The 25,268-nt window shown below is 29.9% G+C and overlaps 3 protein-coding genes across 4 annotated transcripts in view; 2 read left to right on the forward strand and 1 right to left on the reverse strand.

The window, feature by feature from the left end:
• The window catches only part of LOC132920634 (NADPH oxidase 5), a 71,710-nt gene continuing 46,442 nt past the window's right edge, over window positions 1-25,268 (reverse strand). Inside the window, exons 4-20 of the mRNA XM_060983164.1 lie at window positions 23,176-23,287; window positions 8,127-8,227; window positions 7,871-7,991; window positions 6,784-6,934; window positions 6,030-6,240; window positions 4,567-4,793; window positions 3,186-3,374; window positions 2,916-3,109; window positions 2,518-2,839; window positions 2,267-2,441; window positions 2,016-2,191; window positions 1,779-1,914; window positions 1,456-1,681; window positions 1,270-1,386; window positions 996-1,205; window positions 704-907; window positions 1-596 (exon numbers count right to left, since the gene is read on the reverse strand). Coding sequence (XP_060839147.1) covers window positions 399-596; window positions 704-907; window positions 996-1,205; window positions 1,270-1,386; window positions 1,456-1,681; window positions 1,779-1,914; window positions 2,016-2,191; window positions 2,267-2,441; window positions 2,518-2,839; window positions 2,916-3,109; window positions 3,186-3,374; window positions 4,567-4,793; window positions 6,030-6,240; window positions 6,784-6,934; window positions 7,871-7,991; window positions 8,127-8,227; window positions 23,176-23,287 — 3,070 coding nt within the window. The 3' untranslated portion in view covers window positions 1-398. The remainder of the gene's footprint in view (window positions 597-703; window positions 908-995; window positions 1,206-1,269; window positions 1,387-1,455; window positions 1,682-1,778; window positions 1,915-2,015; window positions 2,192-2,266; window positions 2,442-2,517; window positions 2,840-2,915; window positions 3,110-3,185; window positions 3,375-4,566; window positions 4,794-6,029; window positions 6,241-6,783; window positions 6,935-7,870; window positions 7,992-8,126; window positions 8,228-23,175; window positions 23,288-25,268) is intronic.
• On the forward strand, window positions 10,682-12,615 carry LOC132923001 (uncharacterized). Its single transcript, XM_060986773.1, has 3 exons — window positions 10,682-10,850; window positions 11,674-11,715; window positions 11,924-12,615. Exons 2-3 carry the CDS (start codon window positions 11,692-11,694, stop codon window positions 12,545-12,547), a joined length of 648 nt encoding a protein of 215 aa, XP_060842756.1. The 5' UTR covers window positions 10,682-10,850; window positions 11,674-11,691; the 3' UTR covers window positions 12,548-12,615.
• On the forward strand, window positions 15,176-18,218 carry LOC132923000 (uncharacterized). 2 transcript variants are annotated; one of them, XM_060986772.1, is made up of 3 exons: window positions 15,176-15,486; window positions 16,855-17,166; window positions 17,357-17,880. In XM_060986772.1, the coding sequence occupies exons 1-3, from the start codon at window positions 15,301-15,303 to the stop codon at window positions 17,708-17,710; spliced, it is 852 nt and encodes a 283-aa protein (XP_060842755.1). In that variant the 5' UTR covers window positions 15,176-15,300; the 3' UTR covers window positions 17,711-17,880. The 2 variants fall into 2 exon arrangements, with proteins under 2 accessions (XP_060842755.1, XP_060842753.1); XM_060986770.1 differs by lacking the exon at window positions 15,176-15,486 and having other exon boundaries at window positions 16,737-17,166; window positions 17,357-17,703; window positions 17,796-18,218.

Consider the following 25,268-nt stretch of genomic DNA (forward strand, 5'->3'; position numbering starts at 1 on the left):
TTGTAGATTATAATATTGTATTCGTGTTTAAAATAATGGAATATATATTTACACTTTGAATTTAAACAATAATAATAATAATACACAGATAATGTCATACGTTATTACAATTTATATATATGTATATATTATAAAATTTATAAAATTCAGACGGAAAAATTCTTATTTTTATTAAAATACTAATAATAAATTATCAAAAAAAAAATTAATGGTATCATTGTTATTTTATAAAATACTTGATTGCGATATGGTAAATTGGTAACATATTTTACAGTCTTCTCTTTGACAAAATGGTAACTTTCATGTATTAAACATATAAAATTCGTATGTACAAATTCGTATGTTGTATTAATTATATAACAAAGAGATAAAAGCACGGTCTGCGAGTATTTATAACTCTAAAAAACTTCCTTTCTAAAATCAAATCCAAATTGATCACATTTAACTCTCAGGAGTCTGCCGAGTTGTGGTGGACCGCAATAAAATACTGTGATTTTTCCTTTCTTTTGGTCTAATAATTGCTTGAACACTTTATCCCAGTTTGGCCTTCCTGCATTTGTTCTGGTCTTCAAGCCTGTGATAAAATCTCGTTTTTCCTAAAAAAAACGATCGTTGTATTGTATTAATTTCATAGAGACGTTTATTATTTATATAATATTGAATTGAATAAAATGATTATAGCACTTATTAGATAAATTCTCACCTTTTCATGTAACAAGTCCAATGCTAATTGGAGTCCAACGGCTTTCATGTCGGTTTTTTGCAAAGCTGACGTTATATACATGTGCATCTCTAGGAACCTCTCCATAGCTCCACCGAGCTCAGCCTGTTCGATTTCTAGTTGTGACAGTAAATTCACGAACCACTCAAACGATCTTTGATCACGATTAATCCAAAAGAAATCAACCTATAAGCAATAGATAATGAATAAAATTAACTACCAAACACAATACTATGCATAATAATCTATAGATCTATTTCGACGTGTTTCTTACCTTTCTGAGATGCATCACCGTCGGTGGTATTTCACTCGCCCAAGTGTATTTACATTTCGGACACGTGTGTCGGGCTTTCCAGTACCGGTGCATGATTGATTGTAATATAGAAGCAAACGGTGTGACGCCAATACCCGTGGCTATCATCACGGCGTGCTGAGCTCGGAATATGTGACTAGACGGCGCACCGTATGGCCCGACCAGATAGATCTAACGATAAAAAAAAAGTTATTCGGTATACCATTAAAGCCAATGTTCACCTGATATTACTCACCTCTAGTGGTTTGCCCACAGGATAATTTATTGGTGATTGACTACTGTTGTCTTCTTTAGATCTTTCCTTTGACTTGTTTTCATTTGTAACAAACTCCATGCTGCCCATACTGGACGACTAAAACAGTTTAAATAAAGTTTCAAACGATGTTTATCAGCCATATCAAAAAATAGTAATACTGCTTACATTTTCTATTGTAATACTATACGATGAAACTTTGGTTTCACAATTTTCTAAGCTTGGCGTTTTGAACGCTATTATGGTTGGCTTATGTCTCATGTAACGGAAACTTTGAGCCAACGACTTGTTTTGAGGGCTTAAATATGCTAAACCTAAAGATTGAAGTCTTGCTCTTTTCATTTGACATTCATCGAAACTCTTTTCGGATTCAGATCGCATGTAAGTTCGTAAGCTAAAAATTAACATTCATAAATTTTAATTTTAATTTTATAATAATAAAATTATATGAACTTATGCCATTGATAAAATACAAAATATTTAATACATACGCTAATAGACGTTCTCTTTTTTTAATACGATTGTCCATATCAGGCATAGACAATGATTTCGACAGTGGGGCCTTGTTAATCAAAACAAGTTTGTGAAGATTGGTGTTTGGTGCCTTTTTCACTGATTTTCTCACTTCTAATAATTCATGATTAAATATTTGGCAATTATTTTTTATTAATTTAATTGCGTACTAGCTAATAACTTAAATCTAAAAACAATATAATATTTAATATTACCCATTGGAGTTTTTGAATTACCAGAACTTCCATCGTTCTCTGGAGAACCTCTAATTTGAAAATCTTCTGGTAAACTACTAAAACTCTGATTAGTATAACTAAAATCGCCACCTTTTTTGTATTTTCCTTTGGTGGAATCCTCCACAGTTCTTCCTGAAAATGTTCTTTGAAGAGACCTATAACATTTATATATAATAATTAGTTTAAGAGTATAACTTGTTATTTAAATCAATTTCATGTTTGAAACATACGTTTGTAGCTTTTTAATTTTTGAAGATTCTATAGTATCTACAGAGGAAGTTTTGCTGTTGACGGAACCAGGTAGTTCTTCGTTAAGTAAATGTAACTTTTGTTGTTCTTCTTCGAAATATGAATACAATCGATTTGTCCATTCTCCAACTCCGCGGATATGTAACCACATATAATCTAAATATAAATAATTTTTTGCTTTAATACTTTTCAAATGTAATTAAGCCTATTAAATGTGTATATAAATATATACCTTCTTGTTCCGGAGCACTACTTATAGTAAATGGATGCCATTCATACTTGGCTATTGCTGGTATATTCACAAAAACATAGTCACCGGGATGGAAATCGAAATGTGGTGGTCTTTTGATTACCAAGTGCGTGACTTTAGATGGTAAAAGTAAACCAGAACTGATATAAGTTTTTCCATGCTCAGAACGCATCAATGAGAAACGGTAAAAACGTTCACATAAGTATAATAATCCGGGAATGATCAACCATTTCCAAAAATTTGGACAATGCAAAATCAAGAGTAAGTAAAAAGGCACATATAATAAATGAGTCCAATAAAATATCTGAAAAACAACAAAATATTTAATTGCAAAAATATATTCTAGGGAAATAAGTCATACTCCGATTTGGATTACTAACCTCAAAGCATCCTCCTCGACGAACAAATGGCTGTGAACAAATGAACATCACGAATAGAATAATGATTAGTAATATGCCCGTGGGATTAGCATATCCTGATATGAGTCCAAAAAGTCCCGGGTCGGTGGTAAATAACCATTCGGACACTGTGAATCCTTCGTAGTTTAAATTTGGATCATATATTATGACGGTATCTATAGTAAATAAAAATAATGCAACAGCAATTAAACGGCAACGAAAAACATAATAAACGTTACAAAATTAACTTACTGAAATTTAATAAATGCATAAATGTATGGAGTATACTATAACCAAATATGAAAAATCCCGTAATTTTATGAAAATATATATGTTGGTCCAAAGGCAAAAATAATGAGAATCCGCGGGTTCTGAGGAACGTAATACAATGCCTTAACATGAGAACCAATACAAAAGTACAATTGAAGTTCAAACACTGGCCTGAAAATCAATTACAAATAACAAAATAGAAACCTAATATATATTTATATGAAGGTAGGTACATTATAAACGTATAAAATATTAGGCACAATGACAATATATATAATTATGTAATAAGTATAATCATGTTATCATATTGTATAATAAATAAATGAAAATACTTTTATTCTATTTTTTTTTAATTATTACTTTTCACTACGGGTATTTTAAACGAGCGTCTAGCTTAGTTAGACTGCTTAAAAAAATTAAATAATAATTTGATACTGACCGTTTTTACGGAGTTCAATATAGGCAATTCTATAAGTGAGTGCGTGCGTATTGTATATAATATATGTGTATAGTAAGTTACAGTAAGTTGGTAATCATTAGTGTAACGTGTGTATGACTGTAGTGTAAAACAAAATATAACAGAACTGCAGTGCGCTTCTGCATGTGCACGCACATATCAATAATGCAATATACGAATATTAATTATTTTGTGTAAGTATTTTTGTTTTTTTTTTGAATAAATTAATATTAATATTGTCTTGAAGTTATTTTGTTATAATTCTATAATTATTTTGACTAATCTATATATCCGATATAATTTCTGAAAAAATAATAGTTAAATTGGTCATAAAGTAAATTTAAAAACGAATTTCTCATATTTTTTAGCTAATTTTGTTATCTCAATATTATTCAATTTTTCAAATTTGTTATTTAAAAATGTAATATTGAAAAGTATAAGATTTTGATAATTCAAATATAAATTAAAACCTACAATAATAATAAACCTTAATAATAATTCTACCTAAAAATGTTATGATAAGTTGATAATAATTTACTTTAGTTTAAAAAAAAAAAAAATAATAAAGTCTATTAAAATTAATAAAATTAATTATTCATTATTATGTATGTAATTTTTTTTTTATATTGTACGTTTGCAAAAAGGAGACAATACATGCAAGTGTGGCGTCATCATAAATGTCAATTATCTACCCTTTATGACTGTAGTCATTAGTTTTCTTCATTGACTAACATATTTCATTCGCAAATTCTGAAGGTCCTTTACATAAGAAAAGTTTATTGTGTATATAATAATATTGTAATAAAAGACGTGCCACCGAGGCACCGAATAGGAAGTAGATAATAAAATATAAAAACGAGGTTAAGTATAATATTATAATAGTAAATATTATGTTTACGGACTTACCACAGGCCCTAGCGAGAATTGTATATATATTGGAATTACGATATTGATAGATTCTAGTCCCAAACAGCAATACATTGACAAGTACATATACAGCCAGAAATATCAAATAAACGTAGTTGTTGCGCATATACGGCAACGTCAGCTGATACGGACGCAACGCAGTGATTTTTCCCCAAACTGAAGCTGGCGGCTGTTTTGGCTTTGGCGGTACTAGCCAGCGGTCTATGCTGAAAAACAGTAGTGTGTTTTTATGAACGAGTGTTTCAGATGTTTGACGCGAGTATGGTAATTAAAAAAAAAAAAAAAAAAAAAAAAAAAAGTAAATAATATATTGTTTGTAGTTCAATATTCTTCATTTAATCTATATACACTTTAAAATATTTATGTTATTTTTAACTATTTCATTTTATTTTATTAAAATAGATAACGTAATTCTTAGTTCTTACTAATAACATATTTTTATTTATTGAGTTAATCAATTAAAATATGTCAAATCAACCAACTTTCTATTTTCTATATCGTATGATTATTAAAAGGAAATACAGAGAATACTCTATAATTAAATATACATGGTTCTATAAAACATTATTGAGAAAAATATAATCGTTATTTTGCATAGACTTATAGACAAGCAACAGTACCATTAAATTAATCTTACTTCATTAGGTATAGGTATTTAAAGTTTTTTTAAAAATTATTTATATATAACAACATAAATTATTAAAAATGAAAAAATTATTAAAACTTCTGAATTTCAATATTAAACCATGTAGTTAAAATAAGTGAATTACGAATAAATGTAATTTTACACTATAATATTCTACGTCAAATTATAATTTGGTATCTCGATTAATATGTTATAGACACAGAAACAACCAATTTTCAGTTGCGCCCTCGAGACATAAAATTAACAACTATATATATATAACAACTAATATAAATATTTAGTAGATTACAATACTTAAAAAGTATTTGTGTATTTTCAATAGAATAGTTTTCCTCGGGCAAAGAAACAAAATGTGAGTTTTATTTTCATCGAAGGTTAAATACAATAAATAAACACTTTTAATTTTATTTTACGTTCATTTTGATATTCTATAATATATACATTATACACATATAAAACATTATATATACATTTTTTTTATTTTTCACCGACGTTTTATAAACAAAAATAACATTAATTAATTTATTAGTCGTTCACGAAAGTAATCAACCCGGACATAATAATATGTGTTAACTAAAAAACACGACTTTTATATTTTAATATACCAGTCAAACTGAGTTATAAGCTGAAATATAAATCCAATCAAACGCCTATTGTATAGTTATAGTATAGATTAATGTGCGTTTCAATGAAAAATACTTTTTTTTTATACGAGCGATCTTCTCTAAAAAGAACGCGTGAATATGATTATATGTATTAAGCACTACTACAAAACACAAACGACGCGTTATGTTACCTTATCGACAGATTTTCCAATAACCCGTTGTGTTTTTGTAATTGATTCTTGAGAGATTCGTATGTAATAGCACCCCTCGACTCGCTGTCGGCATCTTCGAACAACGCCATCGTCAGGTCTTCCACTTGATCTTCCGAAAACTGCATTCCATTTTCTTCCATACACGCACGCATCACATGCTGCAATTCCCGGTGCTGTATAAGACCATCGCCTAAACAAATAATATTATTGAATTTATTATCATTATTTTTTTTTTCATTTCTCCTGATTCCGAAGATGAATTCCAATCATTCCAAAGCATGATATTTATTTTACTTCTTGTTATTATTTTTTAATGAATTGTAAAGGAGAATTATAATGTTTTTCGTTTATTGCAAATGATAAACAATTATTTTTGTATTACAATAATAGATAATTTAATATTATATAAATATTGAATTTAAAAATTAACAAGTAGGTACGTACTTATTGTTTTTAACTTTTATTATGCAACTGAAAAAAATTACTGGAGAATACATTAAATATCATAATGTATCAATTCTTTTATTTTAACATTACAATGTATTTCTCATAAATTCATTAGTTATGAGATTTTAAATCCACTAATTTAACAAATAATATTATAACGTAATGATTTTTTGGTCACATCAATGTTATTATAGTGTTAGGATATTTTGGATTTGTTTATTCTAATCCAATAAATTACATTATTAATATTAATAATAATACGCAAAATAAAACAAATTAAACATACCGTCCAAGTCGTATACTTTAAACAAAAATCGAATTTTGTCATCTGGCGTCTGTCCTGCAAATTGGTGCATTGCATCAAGGAACTCATGTAACGATATTGACCCAGAATTATCTTTATCAAATATTTGAAATACACGTTCAGTAAAGAATGGCTAAAAATATTTTTCAAATAAGTAATTAGATTTTACAAACGTTAAAAATATTTTTCAACTTGCATAAAATACATTTCAAAATGCACACCATTTGTAGGTATTATATGATAAAATTCTTAAAATTACAATTTTGCACATTAAGTGCATAGTTTAATCACATTTTTTGTTTGTAAATCTCAATTATAGTTTGTTAGGTATTACTTGAGTTCGTATTGTTAAGCTTATAGAGTTCTAGCTATCGTGCATAGTTTATACCGATTCAATTTCTCATGTAAGTAAAATTATATTCAGTGGTGTATTTATATTTGCTTCACTTCAAGGCGTTAGCAGAATAGCTACTCTAAATTATAATAATAACAAAACCACTGCCACACTAATCAGAGGTGAAATATAGCATAGCGGCGAGCATTATAAATAGTAATAATATGGACCATTGGTATAAGTACAGACAAATATTTTGATTTTAAATTCTAGGATGGTTAAATATTTAACGCCTCTCGACATTTACCGCTGTAGGCCAGAGTTTATAACTCTTATATCTATAAATATTAATATTATAAAATACGCCCATGATTATATGTTTACTTAATATTTGTGTATACTGTATAGAATAAAATTAGATGCATCAATGCACCAGTTTTATATCGCTATAGATATTGAATGAGTAGAAAACCTAATACTTAATAGTAAGTATACAGTTGTTGTAGTATCCATAGGTAACTCAAATAATAATAAATCAAGACGTGTAACACTCAAATAGTGTAATTTACAGGTACTTTTTGTTTTTTTAACGGTTTCTGTTACATGCGGTTTTCAGAAATGATGAAATTCCTATATGTGATTTATCATATTTATTACTATATTATTATGATCTATAAATGCGTTATAATTACCGATTTCGAAAAAAAAATATAATTGATAGATTAGTAAACTTACATTTTTAGTGATTAAAATTTTATTGAAATCATCCCGTTTGATTTCCATTTCATCCCCAACAGTTTGTCTAAATAACTGTTCGAGCCACATCAAGTTCTCACTGTCAAATCCCGATTTCACTCTAAACAGTAATATATTAGTGGTTAATTGAGTTTATTTACAAAAATATAAATTCAAAAAATAATATTATGAGCTTGCGTTTTTATTTTTTTGTGCTTATTTTACCGTTAACTGTTATTGTTATAATAATAAATACCTGGAAGAGTAAGTAATTGTAGTTATCAAATCCATTGCTTGTGATGGTGTGATGATTCCGTCTGAATCTTTGTCAATAAGTCGAAACACTTTTTCGACGATCTAATTAAAAAAGAAACATAATGACAATTAATAAAAATGTATTTGCACCACTAATTTATATATTGTTTTTTTTTTAACAAGTTGTGAATTAACGCAATAAATATGTACTACAATTAACATATTTTTTATATTAATAATTTCGCGTAGGTACGAATTGTGTGCATTTCACACTACAAACTGTAAGTCTGTACATTAACACAGTCACATTATGATTACAGCTGATCATAATAATAACAATGTTGAACAGTCGCGTTAATATTTAAAAATAAACTCAGATAATGGATATTTCCAGTAATCAACGTACACTAGTCGACATGTAAATAGGATTTTTTTGCAGCTCGTTAAATATGTCAATAGTACTATTATTAATATTTTTATAAAATTTCATTGGCTGTGAAATGTATTTCGTATTTGTGACATTAATTCGTTAAAAATTATTCGTTATTAGTGGAACCAAAAATGATCTAGTTTTCTGAGTCATAAAAAAATCACCAAGTATATGAATTTAAACAGTTTAATGTGTTTAAAAGAAATTCTCAATATTTTTTTCAAACTAAACCATTCTCTCTACAATATTATAGTATTGTACGGATTTTATATAGTTTATTTTCTTCTCAGTATTATAATATTATTATGTATAATTTAAACTTTATGGCTTTTAATAATCATACAATTTATATGAACTAAAATATATCTCTATCATAATAATAAATCATAATTCATATGCTTTTAAAATAAATAAAATTAATGATGCAAATTAAATTATTTTATAATACTGCAAAGTGCAAATGACTACAGTTATTATTTGTAGATGACTAGTGAAGCTTATAAATAGAATTCTTAATAATTTTATAACAACTGTACAAAATGTCTGTACCATTCTGTAAAAAATTAGGTAGAATTAAAACTAATATACCTATATAACATAACATATTGACAATGTACTTGTATAATAAAGTTTACATGTGGAAAAGTAGAGAGGTGCCTACGTAATTCGAATTTTCAAAGTCAATAGAGGGCATTCATTATAAGTTAAGATAAACCTAAATTTGAATTATATTAGACAAATTAAATCTATAATGACTATAATTTTTGTTCAACAAACACGACAAAACGCATTTTGACAGACAAATATATAGGTAGATAGGTAGTTTATACCTGTGATGATGTTGTCATCATTAGCCACTTGTTGCTTACTGAACGCTTAACGACGTATACAAGTCCTCTTAAATATAGTACTTATCTACCGATTATGTAATTTTTACCGTTTTACTGCCAGAAGGAACGAATCATTTTAGCCGGAAACGTATCCGGTTGGCGGCGATTGAAGTAAAATATTTAAATAATATATAGGAAGTTTTAATTTTCTACGTCTCAGGTACATTTTATATATTCGTATTTTCAAACTAATAATATATAGTTGCTATTTTTTTTTGTTTCACAAAAATGATTAATATCATATTATACTTCCCTCTCACGTATAAATTACCTATACCTTTATTTTGCATGGCCCATTATCCCTCAATGGTCCCACAATTGAAATGATGCGTACAAAATATATAATGTATAATTTGTTTAGTAACAATATAACAAACGGATATGGTTTGGCGTATATAGATATTATATCGAAAGATTTGAGAACTCAAAAAACTGCGTTCACACGGATATCGTGATCGTAAACCCAAGAAAACTATACCTGAATGAATTTGAAAGTTAATACACCGCAGCCACCTGGTATAAAACACAATATTTTCAAGGACATCATCCAGGAGTTAAATATTTTTGGGGATTAAAAATCATAACAAGTTTTTTTTTTTAGGCATTAGTTTTTTACATTTTAAAAATAATACTCTTATAATAATATATCAAAAACGAATTTTTCAATGTAAAAGAAAATAATATTTAGTATATAATTGTATATTATTGGATGGTAATTAATATTCCATTTTATGTAATCAATTGCAATAAAAATCTTTTTTTGTCTTAAGTATTTTGGTTTCACAATCACTTTCCAATAATATTTTACATTGATCCATGTGAAATGCATATACATATTATTGTACCTACGCATTGAATATACGCCAAGCGTGTGATATGTGAAATACAAAAATAACAATTCGTGACAGAATGACATTTTGTCTGAAAATTCTATCATAGCAACCTATTTTATATGTAAAGTAAAAAATACAAAGTTTACGTATTTTCGAGGTAAAAAAAAAACATTTGATAGTCTCAATTATTTTACCCATTGAACTGTCGCATAATTGTATGTACGTTTAATATTTATTTTACGTACAATATCATTATTATGTGGGCGAACGTGATAATATTTTTACACTTAAATTATGATTGTCATTGATGACAACGGGTAAACGAAAAAAATAAAAATAAATAACACCGTCGACTCGTATTGGTACCTTATAGTGATAACTACTTCTAGATAAATACGCACATTATACACATTATAGTTCATGTCATTCCAAACATTAACACGCCAATTAGACATTTTGTCACGAGCATTTAAAACATCGGACTAGCCTTAAAAACGCACCGTACATTTTTTACGACCACGTCTAATGTTCGAATGATTTAATCATCGATTGTCGGCAAAATATTACACGAGGTAAGACCAAACGACAATTGATATTTGCATATTATTATTATGCACAAATTATAAAATACGTAGTATTACAGCGGCAGTATTAATGTATTATTATTATTTTTATCACAGCGCCTACAGCCTACACCATAGTAGGTATAAATAACTTACTATACCCAGTGCCGAACAATGATTAAATGAGTTATTGCGAGATAAATAAAAATGTTACGCGCCCTTCGACTTCAGAATATTATATGAGTATGTTTATACGGCAAATCGTGCATTTTGTAATGAAATTCGTTTACACACGAAAAACATGGTAACAAAATAAAATATAAATTATAACGTCCCGATCGTTACAATCTATAAGTATAATAATAATCACGAAATATACGTGATAAACCGTGTTATTACGATCGCATAGACGCGCGGCTAGAGTTTTATATTACCGAGGGTGCTGAAATTTTACCTATAATATTACAGTCGTACACACACCCGCGGCGGCTACCAAACGCCTTCTTAACACCTACCTACCTATATATTTAATACATCCGTTTTTAACTCGTACGAAATTGAATAACGCAACATAATCGTTTTTAAAATACGGTACCGAATTTGCATTTTTTTTTTTTTTTTTATCGCTCAGGTCAAACAATATTATTTAACACGAGCCAGACTAAATATTATGTTTTCAACTCATATATCACAAATAATTATCTTATTACTTCAGTTTACGTATAGATATTTCGACGTTTTTGAGAAAGCACTACAACAACACTATATCGTACGATCGTGTAAAGTTACAACTGTATGAAAATAATTTTTTTTTTAAGCTGTCTGTGTATAGTTTCAGATTCGCTGTTCAATGTCGCCTTATATCGTCGTTCTGGTAAGTAGAATCGTTGTACATTTACAGAGCTGAATATTAACGAGTTAAAAAGATTACAATTAAGTTACTTCTCACTAGGTTACTAAGAGCAATTTTTTTAAAAAAAGATACTTCTAACCCCATACATTTGAATTTATTTATTTTTTTATATTATAATGTACATTATAACAATATAGTATATAATATTATAATGACTTCATCGACACAGGGTCTATTGTTAACGTTATCCGTGGCGGCTGTCGTCGGGCGACTCGAGCCAATACGTAACAGTCGCAATGGTAGCGTGCTGTATGACATGACGACGACGACGGTCGGTGACATAATCTCATCGTTCGAGAACAGTTCGTCGTCGCTCGGCAAAGGGGTAATGGTAGTGGCGATCCGCTGGTCCCGAAGCGGCGGAGGCGATGGAATTAGCGGTGGACCTAACGGAAGTGGTGATGGCGTCGACGAAGACGTACCGTACGGTTTCTTACGGAATCTGCAATCCCGCTACAAGCAGCCCGTGTACGCCGCCGATCTGGACCGTCTGTTGTCCGACGGCCGTTCGCGGTTCACGGATCGCGAAGACGACGCGCTTCCCGAGCCCTGCCGACGTCCCGTAAACCCCGGCCTCGGGTCTCTGTTGCCGCTGAAGTCCCGGTACGTGGTCCTGTTTCGCGGTATCGTGCCGTCGGACCGGGACCCAGACCCGTTCGTCGAACTGGTCCAACTCAACTACACGTTTTGGGACGTGGACGTTTACTACTTGATCGTAGCTGTCAACGGTTTCGACCCCGCCGTCCGACGGATGGTGTACGACGTGTGGCGCGACCTCTCCATATACAAGTAGGTATGCGATCGTGGTCCGACCGATGTATTATTATAATATAATATTATTAATCAAACATTTTGAACGAGAAAACGCGCGTTTGAATACAATCGAAATATTGGTGAACATATTAAAACATAAAAAAAAATTCAACATATAATCAAAAATGAACGTTCCCAAATTAATGCTTTATATGATGTACTAGAAAATTAAAAAAAATTTGAAAAAAGTAAACTCGGATGTATGTTATTCTATTTCAATTGTTACTATTAGAACAAAATTCTATATTTTCATTTTGGAGGTGAAAGAAAAGATAGATTTTAGTGGCAAAGTGAAGCATCATACGAGTACACTTAAGGTGTCAATTGACTCAATCGAGTACATTTTATATATACATGTATTAGCTACAACTATAACACTATTAATTTAATTGGTATATTTCAGTTAATACTCGATATAATATTAATTATTTAGCATCGATATCTAGGTACTATTTAGAGTGCGCGTTATAATATCCCGGGCAATTTTGTGCATATGTTGTAGTCTGTTTGATCGGTAAAAGTAACAACTTGTATAATTTTACGATGTAGCGTTAGTCACAAATAAACCTTAAGTTTTTATTTAAATGTGTACACATTGTTTAGATGACATTTTTATAATCACATTTAGGTATATGTTATAGGTTGTACAGGTGAGTGACTAAAATTGGTTCGACGCGCTTAATATAATGCAAAGGCGGTGGTTCGCAACTATTTTATTATTCGTTGAAAAAACAAAAAATCAGTAGTTATATAATAGCAGCAGTTACACATCGTTGCATAATAACGTTCGGACGAATTGATTATTATTTGACCGGTGACATGCAGACGTATTAGATATATCATAAACATAATATCTAATGCATATTATTATTGTGATACCTACCGAACGATTTCCCGGGTGGGTAGACGCGCGCGTATATTAGTCTGGCCGACGACTTAATTGATGAGTTCATGGGAGGTTTGTCGAAACGCTATAATATACCTACCGCCAGACGACCAGCGGTGGGCCGATGCGCGCGTATATTATAATATAATACTATATAGGCACGCGGAAAATTAATGACGTGAACGTATTATTATTATTACTATTATTACTGCATCATAATATTATATGGTAGAGATATTAATATTATGTATAGTAAAAGAGAAAACCGGAATATTAAATTATCGTCGTTTCGGAACCGGCGCAACTATAAGATAATACACAGCGCAACGACAAACCAAATGCATACACGCGCGCACGTATAATATGGAAGTAAATGAGCTGCGCGATGGGTACCTACCTAGGTAGGTAGATAGGACTAGCTAGTCGGGTTAGGTATATACGCATGTAGGTATTATTATACTTCCTTACCCATCCGGTGAAAACGCGACAGAACGCCGTTTTACAGCCGATACACTATAAATTAAATTCCTTAACGATGTGGTAAGACGTTCTCGTGGTATATTATATGTGCATGGCACCAGTTCGTGAGTAATGTGTTCCGCAACGTACACGTAGGACGTCTACGTGCTATTTTTTATTTTTTTTTTTTTTAGCATTTTACCTGTTGTACGACCAATGTACACGTTGAATAAAAGTATATACTATATTTTTAACATTCAGTGTGGGATATTATATGAAAAGACTTTAGAATAATTCGTCGACAGTGATGTTTTAACGTCGGTAAACACGGATTGTTTTTGTCGTTTCATAGAAATCGTTTTTGGTTTTTTGTTGCCTATGATGAATTGCTATCATTTAAATCGATTAAGTTTGAAAATAATAGGGATGTTGACTGATTGTCAGATGTCAGAGTATTTTCGAGCGATGCGATTCATCATAACTCCATAAGAAACTATCCAATAAGGATAATGTATAATTGTATTTTTACAAAAAAAAAAAAAGTTTAAAAAAAAGCAACTTTAATATTATAATATTAAATTTATTTATTTTCCATGTCTCTTCTCGGAAAATAAATTGAAAACCATATGAATATGTATAATATTTCGTTAAAATAAACTCAGTCGAATTTTATAATTTTTCATTGTTCTTAAAAATGTATTTATTTTTGTTCGTGCCAATTTTAAACATTTTTAAATTATAATTTATAGATGATAAAATAAAACTAACAAAACAATATATTAAACCATTAACACGGCAAATAACCTTTATTTATAGTTGACAATGCGTCATCTAGCAGTTGGTTTGTTATACTATCAAAATATATTATCGATTTCTGAAATATTTAAATAAAGGTTTCATTTCTCATCGGTTATGCAATTTAAATCTTTTCTTGGCTTACTCAACATATTCTGTCGATAAAAATTATATATCGATACTGGAAGTGCAAACGTCGTTGTCGCTAGCGTTTAGGTATACTCGAATACAAAAATTTAAGATTTATGATCTTTATTTATTATCATATAGGCCTATAACGAAATAATTACGATCACTGCTAAGAGAATAACGAAGTTTTTTTCTACACATCACCCCCCAGGGTAATCGTGGTGACGCAAACCGTGATCAAAATCCTAGATCCGTTTGCCAACAATGCTGTCTACGGCCGGTTCTTGAGTTTACCGCCGCGGTCACTGAGACGAATACCGAGCATACTGCATTCGCGAATCGGAAACCTGCGGCAATTCCCGCTGCGGTTCATCGTCAACAATCGGATACCGACGGTAATCGCGACGAGGGGCGGCACGTACGTCGGCCAGGACGGCACGTTCGCCACGGTGCTGGCCGCCAAAATGAACGCGACGCTGGTTTACGTTTCCGAGCCGTCGGCCAACGGTAAGATCTATTACGGGTACAAGTGGGCTGACGGCCGGGCGTACGGCACTTTTGCGGGGGTGATCGGCGGCTGGGCCGACGTTTCGGTCAACGGACACTTTCTGAAAGACTACAACTGTTACTTGGCCGAGCTTACCAGACACGTAAATTACAACGATTATTATTATTATTATAAAAACAGGGCGATTCACCGAGTGTGCTCACTTCCATTATTTCCTTTAATAATAAATATAGGTATTCAAAATTTGATTTTAGAAATTATTAAATAGACTAAAAGATAAGTGTTTTATGACGTAATGATGATAAGAGTATTTATGAATTACCGAAATTTTTTAATCATCACATCTCTCATATCTCCGAAACCATTATAATTTATCTTTATTTGTATACGAAGTTAAATAACTCAAAAAGTATTCCTTAAAATTTTAATATTCATTTACCATAATGTTTTTAAACATTATTTACTAAGTAAATTACAGTATAGGGAGAGGATCTCATTAAAATACTAAAGTTTGTATAATAAATTAAAAGTATATTTGAAAATCGGAAAAATCAGATTTTGATATTCCGTATTATTGAAAAATAAAAGGTAGTGAGCTACTTGATGAATTACTTTATATACTTTATGTAAATACCTAATTAATATTAAGTAATTTCTCAAAAAACAAATTATTTATTATAATAATTATCTCACAGGTCGATAGGTTGCCTACGATTTTATATGTAAGAAATAAGAATATTATATATATAATATATATGTGTATAATTTATTGTATGGATATATTATATATACTATTACAGCCGACGCTTGAGGGCGTCGTGTAGAAATCACTGTGAAACAGAAATCATAATTTATGACTCGCTAAAATGTCTAAAAACAAGTTAATCTTTTTTTTTTTTGATTTTCAAACATAACTAGTACGAACACTATATACATAGGTATTACTATTATAGTAATGTTTTAAATAGTTTTCCATTGAAATAATATGAAAACATTGACATGTACAGTGAATAAAAACATATTATAATTTACTGCCACCAGTTGAATTTAATAATAACAATACTATATAGCGTGTATACTGTATGTTGTAAATACATAATAAACGGACACGATATTATTATGAAACTACGATTTATAGTAAAAATAATTACCATGCAAGTTCTCGGGAAACGAATTGTGTTTTTATTTTTATATTAAACACAGTTGTGCATTTTATATATTTTTGTATTGCAAGTATAACGAACGAAATAATATGTAATATCATTTATTTTGCATATATTTATAAATAATAATGTATAATCAATGGTAATACGTAGGTATTGCGTGTAGTTCGAGTAGGTACACATTGACAACACTATTGCCCATATTCGTAACAGCTTATAATATATATAATATTGTAATATTATCGTATGGCTCGTATTGTTGTGACTTTCTAATAATAATAGGAACATATAGTAGATATGTATTTTAATATGTTCATACATAATATGGATTTTTACCAATTCAACAGATAACGAGCGACAAGGTGTGTTTGCTCACGCCCAAAGCCGGTGTTATCCCGCCGATGATGACCGTATTGATGAGTTTCCAGAGAGAAGTTTGGACGATGACGGCAATCACGTGCGTACTGGTTACTGTCATATATTTCGCGGCTGCGGCGTTGGACACGCACAGGCCAGGTCCCACGGGATGCGATTTAGGGCTGGAAATCTACAGAATGTTCATCGGTGCGCCGACCAATCGAATTTTCGCTTACTCTTGTCGCAGGATATTGACTTCGTTTTGTCTGTTTTTTACACTAGTCATTTTGAACGCATTCCAGGTAACGGTTATTAAGATTGCGGTGACAAATTTTACTTGCAGCACGAACAATATTATTGTATATTATATTAAACTATTTACAATGTGTCCTAATAAAAATATTTTTGTTGTCTCATCAACCACTTAAGTGTAATGACTTTGCCCACATTCTGTAACGCGATTGTAATAGCCACCATTGACGAATGTTATAGGGATCACTAGTGACGTTCTTGAGCACACCGATGCACTATCCCGATGTCAATACATTTACCGATCTGAAACAGTCGAATTTGCCGATTCGAACATCTAGCATCAGTTTCAAGGAAATATTGACCGGAGACCCTAACTTGAAATCTCTAGCCTACCGAGTCGAGAAGTGGGAAAAAGAAGAAGACATTCATAATTCCGACGGCAAGTTCGCTGGATTTGAGCGCGTTAATGTTTTCAATTTGGAGCATTTCAAAGACGTATTATTCATCGCCAATAGGAACAACACTCGCGTACTACACACGATGAACGAGTGTTTGATATCGTACTTTATATCATACGTAGTCCATAGGTTATGATAAAGATAAATACCCACTCGGAACGACATTTTTGCCTTGAAACTTTACGAATGTTAGTAATGTTCATTTGTTCTATTTTTTTTAGGAATTCACCGTATAAAAGAAGAATAAATATCTTGCTGTCATGGATTGATCAGGCTGGACTGGTACTCAAGTGGAACAGTGACGTTTCCAAGTATATATTTAATAAATACAAGCCAATCAATCCCAAAGATTACGATACTTCGAAAGTTTTTTCTGTCAGAGATCTTGAAATAGCATTCATTGTTTTATCGTTCGGAATTATCTTGAGCATTACTGTATTTATTATTGAAATTATGATGATGTACATAGCACCGAAAATGCGCACACCACACCCTCGTCATCTCCCATTCTTACATTAATACATTGCCATTAATCAACATTCAACGTAATATAAATTAATACTTTCTACTTTAATACATAATAAAAAAATGTTAAAAATATTTTTTTTTTAAATATTATATCAATATAAAAGTTACAGTCTATAGAGGAGGCACGCTGTTTTATAATACTAATAAAATATTTACACGTACAGATTAAATGTATTTAATAGCATGTTGATTCCTGTAAAATATTTTTTTAGAACCTGTAACTAATTTTGAATAATTTTGTGGATAAATTAATAGTATTAATTTTAAAATGATAAAAAGATAAAAATATTATACATCTTATTTATGATTATATCTTATAAAATGTAATAAAAGTGATTCTTTGTTGTATTTAAAAAAATATATCAGAATATTTTTCTATAAAAAAATGATTAATTACGTATAAACAAAACAACAAAACGGCAAGAATAATTCAATACTAAACAACAAATAGAAAATAAACTAATTTCATGAATAAATTTTAAACAATTACTGTACAAATTTTGCCTTTCCTTTTTAATATAATCTGCTGGGCATATTTTTAATTGGTCAAGAAATATTGCCTGCAGCTCTCAAATAGTAGTTAGGTAAGAAATCAAGTGTTTAACGTGAATGGGTGCAAACAAAAATCTGAAAATAATTGCTTTTGTAGGTTATATGAATGATGAAACACACACTTATTTACATTATGATGTGATTCGTTAGACTTATGATATTACATAATTGTCCCCTATTATTAAGTAAAAAAACATAAAAATAGCTTCAAGTTCGAATTTTGAGGGTCGTTTAGTAAGTACAAGTTAGTATAGTGGTCAAAACAATGTCTTAAATTAATATAATGTTGTATTATATTATGCTCAAATTTATTTCATAATAAAAGTAAAATCAATACCATTGCTATTGATTACATTAAAATAACTGTTTAAAACAGTTATTTATCTATTTATTTTTTATGATTACATCAATGACTAATGTGTACAATTATTTTATCATTACAAAAACAAATAATTAGACGCTTGTATCAAAAGTAATAATTAGAAAATAAAATATTGAAGAGAGAATAACCAACGCATAATTTAATAATCATTAATTACACTTACTATTTATTTATAATACGCGTACTTACGTGTACTTACGTGTATTTTATTTATTTATCTTTGGTTTTTTTTTTTTAATTACAATTTTACATTGCATTTTAATTATTCACTGACCCCTATAGTCTTAACGATAGCGTTAATCAATGAATAACTATAATTGTCTATAAATAATAATTTTTACAAAATATGTTTACTTTAATTCTGTATAGGTAAATATACTACTACTATACCTACATCACATTATTACTATATTTCTATAAATTAGCTATATAAGGTAATAAGGTAGTATAAGCTTTATCCGTTGAACATAATATAAAATTACTTTGGTGTTTTGTTTCTCCAATTTTGTCTCATTAAGCCCTGAAGTAAAACGCCTTTCTACAATAAATACTACCTATATATTTATATATATTAAATTGGGTCTCGTTCTGTAATCCATTATTTTCATTTGATTCGCGTTTACAAGCGGCATGGCATAGGTAAACGCGCTCGTCTATAAAGATCATAAATAATCAAACTCGTTGGATTGTCGCGGTGAACATATATTATACTCTACTCACACATATATGTATATCTACCTTTATATATATATATATGTTATATATCATATAAAAAAATCTTAACTCGTGGTAGTTACGTCTTTATCTTTGCCGGTCGATCGTTGCAATAAATTTCAGAGCCGGGCGCGAGCAGCACGCGACGCAGTTTCTCAAAAGCGCACAAGCGTTTTCACGCGTGCTGCAATAATAATAATAATAATAATAATAGTTATTATATAGTAAACCTGCCCGTACTTACACGACCGTACCTTATCAACAGACTATGCGCAGAACAATGCGATCGTTGCACAAAAATTCTGCTACACCCAAAGCGCAGAACGATTTATTAAAAGCGAATATAAAACATTTAATATTATTATTATCGCAATAAAATTCAAGACGATTTAAATAAATTGCTATTATTCAGAATGTATTGGGATTTAATTTCACCAAAACTATAATTCATTATTATTACTTTATTTTTATGTACAAAATGAATCATATGTTTTTTTTTTTATAACGTCACAATTTGAATAATTTGTTGTAAAGGGGCAGGCATGGTTTTTAATGCGGTCGTAATGTTACACATATTATGATATACGAGTTTAAATTGACCGATTATATTTCTTATACATAGTTCTTATTCAATAATAAGTAACGATCGGGGAAAAATATTAAGTGCACTTATGTACAATTTTATATTTAATATTATCCATAATGTGACTTAATCTTGTAAATTATATAGCAAACATAAAATAATACTAGGTAATTTTTGTATAGAGTTATTATATTTTATCGATAAAAGTTGGTTTGCGAGGTTGGGGGGGAGGAAGGAGAGGAGATAATTATTATATTAAATACAAATTAATTATAGCAATAAGAATACTTTATGGTTTGTAGGCCAATGATTTACATAAAACGATGATTTATTTAAATTAAAAATGTGTAAGCAATTTTAGTTATTTTATACCTATAAAATATAAACATTTTGAACCTGATATACTTGATACATAACTTTTGAATAAATAAAATGTACCCGTATCTTATAACAAGGGTTGTTTGATAGTTTAATACTTAAATAACTAACAAGTTATAATTAAATAACCACGTTTTGTACAGTAACTATGTATTTGTATTTTGTACAGAAAATAAATTAAGTGGGTATAATAAATTATGGCAAAACGCCAGTTAATAAAAAAAAAAAGTAATTTGCACTTAACACGAAATATGATTAAAAAAAATCTACAAGATTAAAAATAATCATTTCGCCTCCAGAATATTGATAGACGTTCATATACGTAAATAAAAACGACTTGGATTCCGAACTTCGTGTTTGGCGTTTTATACCGTTAAGTATATTTATGACAATATTATTATTATAACTAAGAAACACGAACGATTAATGATTTAGTCTGATCGATTCGAACTGGTATTATACATATAATATGGGCACTCTCGCTTACGATCTTAATGGGTAGGTATTTAAAATTTATTATGATCGTATCGTAAAATTCATAATACGATTATTTTGTTTATATTTTTTTTTTTTTCGTTAACTCGTTTAAACTATGACGTAACACCACAAAACACATATTATTTGACCCAATTGTTTTTTTATTTTAATTTTTAATTACTCGTAATAATAATATTCATGATTGAACACGCGCCGCATACGTAGGTACGTATGGTATGGTCGTACTACGTATGGTTGCACGCCCCGCGCTGCAGTAGTTGTACGCGCATAACTTATTTGTAAGACCGAACATGTCCTGCAGAATGGGTGGGCCCTAATAACGAGAATAATAAAAAATAAAAAAAAAACCCATCGGCCGTATAGCACCGGACAACTACGATACGATCGTGTACGACAATGTCGTTTTTCGTGCTCGACACCGCCGTTCTGACACACGACAATTATATATTGGCATGTGTCTGCAGTCACGGTCACTATCAATTTTCTTATCGAACAATATCTTATGAACATAATATAATATAATACATATACATGTTACGCATACAGTGTTGTACACGGTACGCTGATATAATATTGTTAAGTATATATATATACGTATATGTAAATAACCTATCAATATCAATCATAACAATATTAATATAAAAATACAAAAACAAAAAAACACTTTTACTTTTTAGTAATATCATTATGTAGGTACATACGCGTATAATATATGCACATTATTAAATAATTGAAATTTAAGATTTATGTGCGTTTAAGAAATATTATTGTGTACGACAGATTTAAATATAATAATAATAATAATATATATCTACTCGTTTCTTTTCCCTCGTCGAGACCAAACCGATTTTCAACAATTGTATATACTGAGTTCGGAAAATGCATTCATGGGGTACGATGGATATACGATGGTTTTATATTCGCGGATATTTTTTTTTCAGTAGGAAGGTTTTTATCTGAATACGCGTGTTGTATTTCACAACATATCACAATAATATTATGCAGTGTTACGTTGTATATTATGGATAACAAGCTACCTATGAGTGATACACTATGTTGGAACGTTTATATTGTATAATACTGTTGAATATATAATTTTTTTAGTTCTTGGAAGGGTGCGTATATACTACAAGCCCCCAACACTCCTCTCTCTAAAGTTACGACCTAAACGTTATTGGATATTGTGTATTAATCGATAATAATATGAAGTAAAAGTATTCATTCATATTTAACCTATAAAAAGATTGAATTAATTAATTTCATTATTAGCCGGAGCGTAAGATTTTTTTTTTTAATAAAATTATTATGCAATTTTTTTTATTATTATTATTTGCTAAACGGTCATATACGTACCTAGCTTAATATGTTATATTATAATTTAATATTAAATAAGTGACGGTTAATGTAAGGGACAGCTGTTTTTATAATATATTAATATTTAATATATTGATGTAACCAGAGATTCGGTGAAAGCTCGTTGATCACAACGATATACATCAAATAACAATACAATATAATATAATAACATGCGTAGTACCTACCTAGTACCTATATAATTATTAGGTACAATGTCTTATGCATATTTTAAGATAAAAATTGTTTTAAAGTATAAAATAATTATCTATATATTTAAATCGAATAGTATATAAGACTTATTATCTAAAATTCTTAATAATTAATGATTTTCATTTAAGCCTATTTATATATTATATGTTTGTTTTTTCAATTTTGTGTTTTATTTTTAATGTTATGACTTTATAAGACTAAAGCAATTTTTTGTTATGAATTATGAATGGATTTTTATTCGCAAAAATAAATACCATGATTTTTTTTCTTTAAAATTATGTAGGTACACTCATTAACCTGTTGGTAACTTGTGTTGTGACATGGTAATTTAAAGATAAAAAAATCACTATGTCAACCTTATTAATTACTTTATTTTAGTATGTAATTGCATTGTACTTACGCCTTTCGCTTGAAATATCTGATAAAATTTTTGTAAGCTTATAGGTTGATCACCACAGAGCACGTAAGCCACACTTTCTAACTGTTCAGCTAAATCTCCTTGTTTTTCTTCCCTGTTGAAAACATCATACATTTAGATAAAATTTCGGTCTTATAATATAATATATAGAGTTACATCATTAGGAAGAATTATACATAGTAGAAATTATATAATATAAACACGTCTTAGTTTTATTATAGGTTTTTTTTTTTATTGTAGCAGATTCTTACTGATCTAAGATTTTTCAGAATTGTACATTATAAAATACTCTAAATTAAAATCGTATTTATGACTCAGGAAGAAAAGTAAGAGTATATAAGTATACTTTTTATTATTTCAATATATATTATATGAATAAAATATCGTACTGTATTCCCTAAAAAATGTACTAATTGAAGGAAATTTAAACTAGACGATAACAAATACAATACATTTAAAATTGGAAATCGTAGTTTTATCGTTGGCCAAAAATCAGTTTGGTTATAATACTTTTTTTTAATTTTTATAGGTAGAATGTGCGTCTATTCATCTTGTACTCCACCTACAATAATTACAATCATAATCATTATACTGGAGGTTATAGCACACTCGTATTTTAATTTTTTACGAGTACAGAAAATAATCAATTTACACCCGATAAATTTTAATTATCCGTTGCCAAATCATCGTGAAACAAAATCTTATATTATAATATACTATTTTTATTATGTGTATGGGTGTTGTAAAGTAAAACGAGCCATTAAAATTATACAATATCTAAAAAAAAAAAAACGCTAATTAAACGCCACACGTTTTTTTTTTTTTATTATGATTTCTATCGTTTTTTGTAGAGATGTCGAACTTGATTGCAGTCAAGTTGAGCAATATATTCCTCAAAATCGACATAATAGTCGTATTTATGAACGCGACCATGTGTATTTATGGGAAACGCTGCACCGGAGGACCAGAGGTTTCTCAATAAGGAGCACCGGCGTGACTGCTGCAGCGCTGCGTATTATATCTAAAGCCGATTGCCACACAATCGGTGGAAGTTATACTTCATGTGCACACTACACACACGGGCCCGGGCATTAGACGCCGCGAGTTTCCGACCTGACCAGATCAGAAGCGGGATAAGGCGTGCTCTCGTATTTTTTTTTATTATTATTTTTTTTTTATCCTTAATTCTAAAACAAAAGAAACCTGTTCTGACATGAGCACCGTGTGCCGTAAGTCTGAGGTGTCATATTATTATTGTTGTTTACGGACTCTCGTGTTAATAATACGGGGCACGGCCGATGAGAATATAGTGTTGTCCGGCACGCCATTTAAAAATATAGGCATATTATTAAAATAATCTCGAGGATAAGACAAACCGGTAAAATTTAGGTGTTTATACGGTATTTCTCCATACGAATCTGTGTCAATTAGTAGGTAATCATTTTAGACTAGCAATAATATAATATATATATTTATTATAGACAAACTAATGCACGATACGCATAATATTATTTTCTACGCATTTCTTCAAATTTAATCCGTAAAACCATTGATTATAAATACTAGTAAATACTAGTATTTATAATCAATGGTATACCGTTCAAAAAATGGAAACGGTTTGTATTAATTATCTTTATCGCCGTTGCTGTTTCGAGGTACATAACTTATAGGCGGACACCATGTTATGAAAATTAACAGACTTTTAAAATGTTAAGTATTACGAAGTATTATCGTACAGTTATTATTATTGCTTTTTTTTTTTGCGTATCGAATTCGCTGACTCACTGTACTGCAGTGTTATACCTATGTGTATTATATATATACACTGCTGTTGGGACCGTAGGAGATGATTTATAAGATTTTTATTAATGGTTACAACAAGTTCTCGCGCTTCGGATAAATTCGTAAAATCAAATCCTATATAATATGAGTGTTATTTTTTTTTCGCTTTCTACTCAACGCACCTTTTGCCGGAGTCCGGCTACTGAATATATCAACTGCAGATTAATGGGCACATTGCGGAAACCGCTGGACAGTGATCAATATAAACCGCCAACCGGTTCGACCCACGTCGC

Source organism: Rhopalosiphum padi, chromosome 2 (assembly GCF_020882245.1).
Source record: "Rhopalosiphum padi isolate XX-2018 chromosome 2, ASM2088224v1, whole genome shotgun sequence".
NCBI lineage: Eukaryota > Metazoa > Arthropoda > Insecta > Hemiptera > Aphididae > Rhopalosiphum > Rhopalosiphum padi.

Bases quoted from the DNA above. Each gene is read 5' to 3' on its own strand.
- LOC132923000 (XM_060986770.1), top strand. From the start codon at position 16,909: ATGATGACCGTATTGATGAGTTTCCAGAGAGAAGTTTGGACGATGACG. The intron at 17,167-17,356 runs GTAACGGTTATT...CGAATGTTATAG, and splicing joins TCATTTTGAACGCATTCCAG to GGATCACTAGTGACGTTCTT. The intron at 17,704-17,795 runs GTTATGATAAAG...TATTTTTTTTAG, and splicing joins ATATCATACGTAGTCCATAG to GAATTCACCGTATAAAAGAA.
- LOC132923001 (XM_060986773.1), top strand. From the start codon at position 11,692: ATGTCGCCTTATATCGTCGTTCTG. The intron at 11,716-11,923 runs GTAAGTAGAATC...TCATCGACACAG, and splicing joins CGCCTTATATCGTCGTTCTG to GGTCTATTGTTAACGTTATC.